General features: G+C 58.7%; 1 protein-coding gene across 1 annotated transcript in view; it reads right to left on the reverse strand.

The window, feature by feature from the left end:
• Positions 1–2,453: 2,453 nt before the first annotated feature.
• Positions 2,454–9,819, reverse strand: part of LOC105302289 (cholesterol 24-hydroxylase) — a 31,996-nt gene continuing 24,630 nt past the window's right edge. The window contains exons 10-15 of the mRNA XM_011375253.1: positions 9,339–9,411; positions 6,868–6,952; positions 6,260–6,370; positions 4,187–4,275; positions 3,357–3,423; positions 2,454–3,208 (exon numbers count right to left, since the gene is read on the reverse strand). Coding sequence (XP_011373555.1) covers positions 3,038–3,208; positions 3,357–3,423; positions 4,187–4,275; positions 6,260–6,370; positions 6,868–6,952; positions 9,339–9,411 — 596 coding nt within the window. The 3' untranslated portion in view covers positions 2,454–3,037. The remainder of the gene's footprint in view (positions 3,209–3,356; positions 3,424–4,186; positions 4,276–6,259; positions 6,371–6,867; positions 6,953–9,338; positions 9,412–9,819) is intronic.

The following is a 9,819-nucleotide window of genomic DNA, read 5'->3' on the forward strand; positions in this document are numbered from 1 at the left end:
GGTTTGCACTCTCCCGCAGTGACCCTGCCTCCAGGAGGCTGGACTTGTGTCGCCTTGGGCCCCACCACGCCCTGGACCTGCGGCAGGTGAGGCGTGTCGCCCACTCTGCCCGCAGCTGACGCGAGGAGCCTAGCGCTGCGCCGCGGCGCCACCGTGTGGCTATTCTGGGAACTGCACCACCTGACTCAGACCGCCCTTCCTTTCGCGGAGGTTAACAGCAATTAGGACGTCACCGCCAGTGACAGTTAATAGCGGGCAGGTCTGCAGCTCTGACGCTGATAGGCTCTGTGCTAAGCACGACCCACGTAGATGCTCTTAATTCTCCCACCAGCCTTAGGATGTGGGGCCTATTATTTGTCCTCCCTTACAGATGGGGCAACCCAAGGCCCAGTACCAGTGATAGATGGGGTAGGATTTGACCCCAGGTGGTCTGGCTGCAGGGACTTGGTCTTCATTCCGTCCATTTTGCCTGGCCCCAGGGGTTGGCATGAGCCCTCTGCACGTTAGGGGTTCCTGGGGGCTTAAAAAGAAAAGTGTCCAGGCCCCACCCCGCAGACAGATCCAGCTGGCCCAGGTGACTTGTCTATGCGGCCAGGTCTGAGAGCCACTTGCCTTCTCACAGAAAGCCTGTGTTTTTATAAGAGAAAGTGGCTCAGGAGGGTCAGAATGGGTGCAGTGACCCACAGAAAATGACAGCGGAGCCTGGGTAGGGGTCTGGCCCCCCAGTCCCCCAGCCCTGGTTTTCGGCCCTTCCCCCCCCAACCCCCAGCCCTGGGTTTTCAGGACTTGGAGGCAAGCCCAGGCCTGCTGTGACCTGGTTTGTTGAACTACTGGAAGGTCACTGGATGCAAAGGGCCAAGGGTTTGGGTCCGGAGGCCCCTCTGGTCTGGCCATGTGCTTTGGCTTTGACTTTCTTATCCGTGAAATGGGCTACACTTTAGGGAACTTGGAGACATGTGAAGCCTCGGGCTCAGCAATGGACAGATGTTTTCTAAGTCAGGGGGTGGCAAAGGCATCTTGAAGTTTCCAGAGGGGGCTGACCCCTCAAGGCCCCTTCATACAATGCCAGGAGTGCCCCTGGAGTGCTGTGGCCTATGGACCTTTTCAATGGACAGTGATGCCCTGTGGGGTCCAGGTCCAGTCATGGCAAGAGGCCAAGGGCATGCAGTAGGTAGGGGTCTGGTGTGGGGTAGCTGTGGGGGGGCTGTTGGAGGAACTGTGGGGGTCAACTGGTGAGCCTGAGGGAGAGGCCACAGAGGATGGGGGATGGTCACAGCAGGGCAGGCCCCAGGAGCAGGGCAGAAGAGACAGTGGCATTTGGGCGGCTGTGAGAAGGGGTTGCTTCCAGGCAGGGCAGAGGCGAGAAGGGCTGGGTGGGGCCATGCAGCTTGAGGCAGAGCCCAGGCACAGCATTCTCAGGGCCACAGAAGGTTCTGGGACCCCCCCCTCCCCCAGGCAGGGAACTGGAAATGGAGAGGGTAGGATGGAGCTTTACCAGGGCCCACGGCGTGCCCGGGTTGGGCAGGGGGCTGAGGGAGCGGGAGGACCCTCCCTCTGCAAGGACTCTGCCACTAGAGGCATCCTGGAGGCTGGACTGTCTGCCCAGAGGCTCGGGTGAAACTACTCCAGCCTGGCGGGGACCCGGCTCTGCCCTGGTACAGTACATCCACCTGCACCGAGCATGTCATTCTCCCCTGCGGCTCAGGGCGCTCGTCTGCCCAACGGGAAGCTCTCTTGGAGCTGTCGTTTGAGTCAGCAGCCAGGACTGAGGAGCCGATGTGTAGCAAGGGCCGGCCAAGCGCATGCCTCCCTGGCGTGAGGGGCACCTTTCCGGGCAGGTGACCCAGGCGGGGCACAAGACCAGTTTGTTCTCTCTGCATGGCAAATGCCCAAGTGCGAAGGAATGACTCGAGGCTGGCCCTTCTTCTTGGATGGACCAGTATTTACTGCCCGCGGCCACCCTGAGGCCCTGGGCGGGGAAGGGCTGGCTCTCTCACCAGGGGCTGGGACCGGCCGCCTCCGGCCAGGTCAAGAGGGGCGGCATCGTGCCAGCAGGCGAGGAGGATGCCAGGGGCAGAGGCCGGGCATCAGGTGCTCGGCTTCACCAACTGCCCCCACGAGAGGACCCGGTGACTCCAGGCTCTGTGAGGCCACCTGGGGACCCGGTGCCCTTGGCAGGAGTGGACTAGACTGCACAGGCCCCAAGTCAAGCTCTCGAAACGCTGCCTGTGCTCCTAGTCTCTCACCACGCCCAGGAACATGGCCTTGCACGTAACACAGAGGCCCCTGGGGAAGGAGGGACAGCCTTCTCCCAAGGGGACAGCGTCTGGGCCTCTCCAGGGGCAGTTTCCGGAGCTGCGACGGCCCTTGGAGAAACCGGCCTCGATATCGTCCCTGTTTTATAGATGAGCAAACAGGCCAGAGCACCCCGGCCCGGTCTGGCTGTTCATTCATGCAGTCAACACATATTTATTGAGCATCGACTTGGGGCCAAGCCCTCCCTCGGTGGGCGTCGGGGGGCCTCAGAGACGAATCACACGCAGACCCCGCCCTCGAGTGTTCAGGGCCTGACAGGCGGCTGGTCACGTCAAAAGATACTCATGTTACAGTGTGGTCAGTGTGGTGTTAGAGGTAGCACAGGTGACCAAGGGAGCACAGAGAAAGGGCCCCTGGCCCGGCCAGGGGTGGCGGGGAGGGCTTCCTAGAGGAGATGATACCTGAAGAGGGCTTAAGGGAGTGAGCAAGAGTTAGGGCGTCCGGTAGAGGGTGTGGCCTATGCGGAGGCTGGGGAGACGCTGGCACACTTGGGTGGCAGCTGGGGGCTGGGCAGGGACTGGTCTGGGAAGGACAACGATTAGCAGAGGAGAGGGAGGTCCAAGGGATGTGAAGCAGGTGGCAGTTGGCAGAGGGTCCTCTAGGAGCCACTGGGGAGGGTGCCCCAAAGGACGAGCACAGGGAAGCAGGGTGGCAGCAGGGGTCTGCAGAGGAGGGTGGACGTGGGCCCTGCCAGAGGAGTCCGATCCTGCCCCAGGGGCCCTCAACAGGGTGGGGGTGGGGGTGCGGGCTGCCAGCCCCGGGGCTGCAGGGTGCACAGCACGGGGTCCAGCGGCTTGAGCGTGGCCTGCTCCTGCAGCCCGAAACGCTGCCCGGGCACCAGCCGGAACTCGAGCCTTTGCAGCAGCTTGGCCATGACCACCTTCACCTCCATCTGGGCATGCGGGGGTGGACAGAGAGCACGGAGTCAGCGAGTGCAATGCCACGGCCGCTGGGTCCCCGGTCCCCAGCCCAGGGCGGCCCAGGACAAGACACCACCCCGGCGGCCACTTCTGGGCAGCAAACCTACGCTGGCCTCCTACCTGAGCAAACTGCTGCCCGATGCAGGAGCGGGGGCCCAAGGAGAAGGGGAAGTAGGTGAACCTCGGCCTGCAGGGAGAGAGGTGTCAGAGGGGGCCCACAGCCCAGCGACAGTAAAGACAAAACCAGCCCTTGCTGACAACCGGCATTGGCCGGGGCTGACAACATCTACAGCTGACTCGGCTAAGCTCTGGCCGGCATTTGCTCATGTTCCCTCCTGAGCTTTCCAGAAGGAGCCATGGTCCCCCCCCCCCGCCCCGTTTAACAAACGCGGATCCGAGGCTCAGAGAGGGAGAGCGACTCCCCGAGGCCCCATGGCACTCACTGGCTGGGCTGGGCGTGCACGGGCTCTGGGCGGTCTGGGCCTGTCCCTGCATGGGGTTCCGGGCGGCCTGGGTCTGTCCCTGGAGCTTGGCACCCCCTCTGCTCCAGCATTCACTGCCCCCACTCCCACAGCACCCAGAAGGAGCCGTGGCGTTCCCACGACTCTGATCAAACATCAAGGATAAGGCAGGTGCGGTCCCTTGCCCACGTCCCTGGGCTCCCAATATAAGGGACGTGTTATGGGCACGGCTTCAAAACCAGTCTGAGCCGGGCTCAAGCCCCATCGTACCACTTACTGGCTGTGCACCCTTAGGCAAGCTACCTAATCTCTCTGAGCTATGATGTGCTCTCCTGTAAAAGGGGGCAGGATGGGGGTCACAACTCCGTCAACAGCAGTCTGGAATGCTACGTGGGCTTGAGGGGCACAGGCAGCTCAGAGAAGAGGCCGCTGGGCCTGTCCTCCCACCAGGCCTCCACCTGCTTGGGGACAGCTCGAAGACAGACTTACTTGGGTGCTTTGGGGCTGAAGCGATCGGGGTTGAAAGTCAGTGGGTCCTCAAAGTATGTGTCCATCCGCCCCATGACGTAGGTGCTGAACTGCCAGGCAGAGGGTCTGCTTGTCTCTGGTTCCGAGGAGGTCCCCTCACTCCTCCCCCACTCACTGCGGCCACCCAACGGGGCGGCTGGGAGCGGAGTAGTCCCCCGACACCCACCCCTCTACTCCACCCGCTCACCTCCGCACCCACCCATCTGGGCCAGTGTGGGATCTCACAGGCCCTAGAAAGTCACCATGAGGAAGAAAGAGACGGCCCAGTGAGCCAGAGACGCTCCGCTGGGCGTGCGACATCATCCCACGCTTGGCCCCGCCCCGTGGGGGAGCCACAATCATCCCTGCTTGACAGATGAGGAAACCGAGGCTCAGGAGAGAAGTTCATGACTTGCCTAAAGTCACCTGGCAAGTAAGTAGCTAAACAGATTCAAGCTCAGGTTGGCTGAGAGGCCATCTTTCTCCAGATACTGAGAGTGGTTATTGTTCCAAGTTTCTCTTCAACATCAGGCGTGCTGGGGTTGGGGAGGCTGCAGACCCCGAACTAGCCTTTGACCCGCACTCACGGCACCTCCTGATTGGGGTTAATGCTCTGTGCCCTGCCCCCAGGGGCCATGTGTACCCCCATAACTCAGGCCCTGGGTGCCAGCCTCTGACTCTTTGCCCTGCACCGAGCACCTCCCTGAGCGGCTCTGCCCCAGACGCTCTGTGCCGAGAGTCCAGGGCAGCCAGGGGTGGAGAAGGGCCGAGAGCCGAACTCTGAGAAGTGCACGGGAGCGTAAGGCGGGCAGGGGTCTGAGGTCAGCAACGAGAGCTGAGTAAGTGCCGGAGATTTTCGTCAGCTGCGTGATGTACATAATCCGGCTGACTCTTCTCAGGCAACTGTGACTCAAGTGCCACCAGTCCCATCTTACAAGGACGGCACTGTGGCGCTGAGGCCAGAGATTCAGGGTCTCACGTGAGGTGACGCAGCCAGCCCGGGGCAGGGCTGGGATTGGAGCCTGGGTCTGGCCACGCAAGGCCCGTGGGCTTGAACTCTGGGTTGCGAGCCAGCCATGGGGACCCGCCTGCCGGCCACGAGGGCATTCTAAGGAGATGGTCATTAAGGCCAGGTGGTACTGGTGCAAGCGTGTTTTAAAAAGACGGACAAACAGAATAAAGCACCACGCACGTGGGTGAAGCTTGCGCACGCGCTGAGAAGGCGTGGCAGAGCCCGGGGAGGGGGTCTCCACAGATGGGGCCGAAAGCGCGGTGTTCTCTTCCAAGAAAATAAAAACGGGTCCTGTTATGGGCTGACTTGTGTCTCCCTACAACTCATATGTTGAGGTCCTAACCTCAGAATGTGCCTGTATTTGGGGAGAGGATCTTTGAAGAGGTAATTAAGTTAAAATGAGGTCGTTCGTGTGGGCCTCAACCCAATACGACTGTGTCTTTATAAGAAGAGGAAATTAGGACACAGACACAGAGGAGAGGCCGTGTGGGGACGCAGCGGGAGGACGGCCATCCGCGAGCCAAGGAGAGGGGCTCAGAGGAACCCGAGCCTGCCAGCACCCTGTTCTCGGACCTCCGGCCTCCAGAACTAGGAGGAAAGAAACTTCTGCCAAGCTCCCCAATCTGTGGCGTTCATTATGGCAGACAAATACAGATCCCTACCTCACACTGCACACGAGTAGATAAGGACTTAGCTTTCAAAAGAAAAACGTGCAATCGTTAGGAGCCGATGTAAGTGAACACGCCGGCCTCAGGCTAAGGCAGGATTTCTCACACAAGGCGAAACAGGAGAAGTAACCACAAAAGACCTCTCCACCTCTCTGAGCCCCAGCATCCTCAGCTGCAAATGGGGCACCCCCTCTCCAGAAGCATCCACGAAGATCTCACCCCGGACAGTGTAAATGAGGAGGAAAAGACCTCACCGGGGTATGTGAGGTTCAGGTGAGGACACACAGCACGGCCAGTGATGAGGACGGGGCCGCGACCTCAGAAGAGTACCCCAACGAGCCACCCCGACGGCGCGCAGGCAGGGCCCCTACGCACCAGGAGCGGGGTGTTGCCGGGGACTCTGACCCCGTCAATCAAGGTCTCCTCCTCCAGCAGGCGAAAGGTGCCCCAGGCTGGTGGGTACAGCCTCAGGGACTCTTTGAGAACCTGCAGAAGCCACACGGGGAGACAGCACGTGAAATCAGGAGATGCGATGCAACAAGCCCCAGACCCATCTCTGCTCCCACACAGGGCGCTCCGCACGCACCCACATCCACGACCAGGTCCCGAACCCCTTGCAGAGCTAGCTTTGCCTTTGAGTTCAGCCTCTCACGTGACAGAAGGAGAAACTGAGGCCCAGAGGAAGGGGCATTGTGCAAAGCCACGGGGGCAGAGTACAAATACAGCCCGTTCACGGTGGGGCTGGTTTCCAACCTTGGCCGCATGCCGAAATGACCTGGGAAGCCTGCTGCCCAGGTTCAGCTCCCAGCAACTCTGACGTCATTGGTCTGGGGTAGCCTGGGCATGGGCAATTTTTAAAATCTCCAAGGGGGTCTCACATGCAGCAAAGTTAGAGAACCCTGTCCTAAAGGGTCAGAGAGGCAGCAGGACCCACTCAGCAAACCACCCACACCCACCCAGAAGCTTCTCCCCAACCCGCACACCTGGGACAGGTACTGCAGTCTCCCCAGGTCCTCGTAGTCAAGGTGCCTCTTCGAACCAATGACCTCGTCCACCTCGGCCTGCAGCCTGTTGGGTCAGAGAAGCCAAGTTCCTCTCTAAGCAGAGACATCCCCCGTGAGTTTTAAAAGGGGTGATGGAAGGAAGTCTACCAAGAGGATCTGGGGCCGCCCACCTGCGAACACCGCCTGCCCCGCAGCTGAAGGCAGCCGGGAACAAGCACGTCCAAACCAGGCGCCCACGCGGGCGGGGACGGTGCCCCAGGGCCCTTCCCAACAGTCACCCTTTGTGTTCACAGTCGGGGCTGGGCACTAGGAAATCAGCATGACACGGAACAAGGTCTTTGCACAAAGCCACCTATCTCGGCCTGGGTCGCAGCCGCCCACGGCTGGAAACGGCAGAATGAGCGGAGCAGGAACAGCGGCTGGGTGACCCTGATGGCGTGCACTCTAGTCACCCGCAGCACCAAGTCACCCGAGCGGGTTGGGCCACCTCACGCCCATTAGGAGGGCTGCTAGCAAAGACGGAACAGGAAGGATGTGGCGGGCACGTGGCGAGGACGTGGCGCGGTCAGAGCCCCCGGCCACTGCTGGTGGGAGAGCGGAATGGTCCAGCGCCCGTGGGAAGCGGTGTGGCAGTTCCTCGAAATATCAAGCGAGGAGCCACCGTGCGGCCCGGCTGCCCCACCTCCGGGTGTACGACCCGCAGCAGCGGCAGGAGGGCCTCAGACACCTGCACCCCCACATCACAGCAATGTTATTCACAGGAGCCGAAAGGTAGGAGCAACCCAGGTGTCCGTGAGTGGGCGGGCAAGGCGTGGGCCATCCACGCAGTGGAGCGTGACTCGGCCTGAAGAAGGACGGACATTCTGGCGCCTGCTACGATGGGGGTGAACCTTGAGGACGTTATCCCGAGTGAAACAAGCCGGTCACAAAAGGACAAATAGCGTATGACTCCGCTTAAATGAGGTACTTAGAGTATTTAAATAGGAGACAGGAAGTAGAGTGGTGGGTGGTGGCAGGGGGTGGGGGGCTGGGAGGAGTTGTTTAACGGAGACAGAGTTTTAGTTTGGGAAGATGAAAAAGTTCTGGCGATGGATGGTGGTGATGGGTACACGACAATGTGACATACTTGAGGCCACTGAGCTATACAGTTAAAAATAGTTAAAATGGTAAATTTTATGTTACATATATATATTACATAATACTTTTAAAGGTGGATTTGGGAAGAGGTTACAACGATGTGGGGTGACGTCGTGATAGAATGCATGGCGAGAGTCAGTAGTCAACCGTGAACTGCCTCTGGGTGGGTGGGTGGGGGCACCATGGCGGACATCCTCATCATCATCTCATCATCATCCTTATCATCATCCTCCTCATCATCATCCTCATCATCATCCTCATCATCATCATCTTCATCATCATCCTCATCATCATCCTTATCATCATCCTCCTCATCATCATCCTCATCATCATCCTCATCATCATCTTCATCATCATCCTCATCATCATCCTTATCATCATCCTCATCATCATCATCAATCATCATCCTCATCAATCATCCTCCTCCTCCTCCTCATCATCATCCTCATCATTATCATCATCAATCATCATCATCATCATCATCAATCATCACATCATCATCATCATCATCACATCATCATCATCATATTATTATCATCATCATCATTATTATTGTTGTTATTATTATTACTATTTTAACCTTTTTTTCTAATTTTTAAAATAAAGAAAGTATTATTATATCTTTTTAGAAACTCAATAAACTACTTTATAGTCTCGAGAAGCCGCTTGCGTCTGCCCTTTATACTGGTGGCAACGACTAATGGTGGGTAGGCCTCTCCCACGTCCCCGGTGCCCCCGTCCCAGGCCTGGTGGCATTTCAGAGTGCTCTTACGCTTGGCTCACTCAGCCTGGGCAACAGTCCTCGAAGGAACCTGTTTGTGCTTAAAGAAACCAGTGGCCCCGCTCAGATGCCATCTCCCCGGGCAATGCCCTCCTTTGCCAGCCAAAGATGAGCACTCCCTCAGCACTTCCGCTAGCATCGTGTTGAAGTTCTCACTACCACCCCTGGCCAGGCACTGAATGCAGCATGCGGAGGGAAAGAGCCCCAGTCCCTACCCGCTTGGAGCTTCCAGTTTCATGACTGAAATAGACTTAGAGCAAACGGTCCTAGGAAGAAATGCATTCATGAGCTGAGAGGAGGATAGTGTCTGCTTTAGGGGTCTGAGAAGGAGGAAGAGGAGGAGGAGGAGTTCTCCTGGAGAAAAGCAGAAAGACGGGCTTCCTGAAGAGAAAACAGCATGTGCAAAGGCCCTGGGGTAGAGAGAAGCAGGACACAATGCAGAGGGCTCAACCCTCTAGGTGGCCCTCCAGGAATAAGACAGCAGACAAACTTCACCAACATCAAGGGAGCACTCCCGACCCCCTCTCCGTACCTCGCCAAGATCTCGGGCTGGCGTGACAGCTCCATCACAGTGAAGGCCAAGTGATTAGCAGAGGTCTCGTGACCTGCAGGAAAGGAGGAGAGTGGCAGCTCTGCACTGGACTGCATGGCTGCTGCTGGCCTGGCCTCTGAGACCCCCAGACCCTGGTGGCAGTTCAGGCCCTCACTTCTGCCTGTCGGGGCTGAGCTTGGCACACAGATGAGAAACAGATGCCATGTTGCCTGTGCCAGCCAATGCAGTCAAGTGGCCTAGAGCGATGTTCGTCCCCATTTTGCAGAAGAAAAAGCTGTGGCTGAGAGGCATGTGTCTCTCTGAGGTGACGCAGCAGGAGGAGCAGAGCTGGGACTCAAGTCAAGCAAGGCTTTCGAGCCCAAGGCCATGTCTCCCCCCCACGCAAGCACCAGCTCCTAAAGTCCACAGAGGGCGCCCCTGTAGCCTCAGGGACCAGTGGTGACTTTGCCCTGAGAGAGCT

The sequence above is a fragment of the Pteropus vampyrus genome, unplaced genomic scaffold (genome assembly GCF_000151845.1).
Source record: "Pteropus vampyrus isolate Shadow unplaced genomic scaffold, Pvam_2.0 Scaffold268, whole genome shotgun sequence".
Taxonomy (NCBI): Eukaryota; Metazoa; Chordata; class Mammalia; order Chiroptera; family Pteropodidae; genus Pteropus; species Pteropus vampyrus.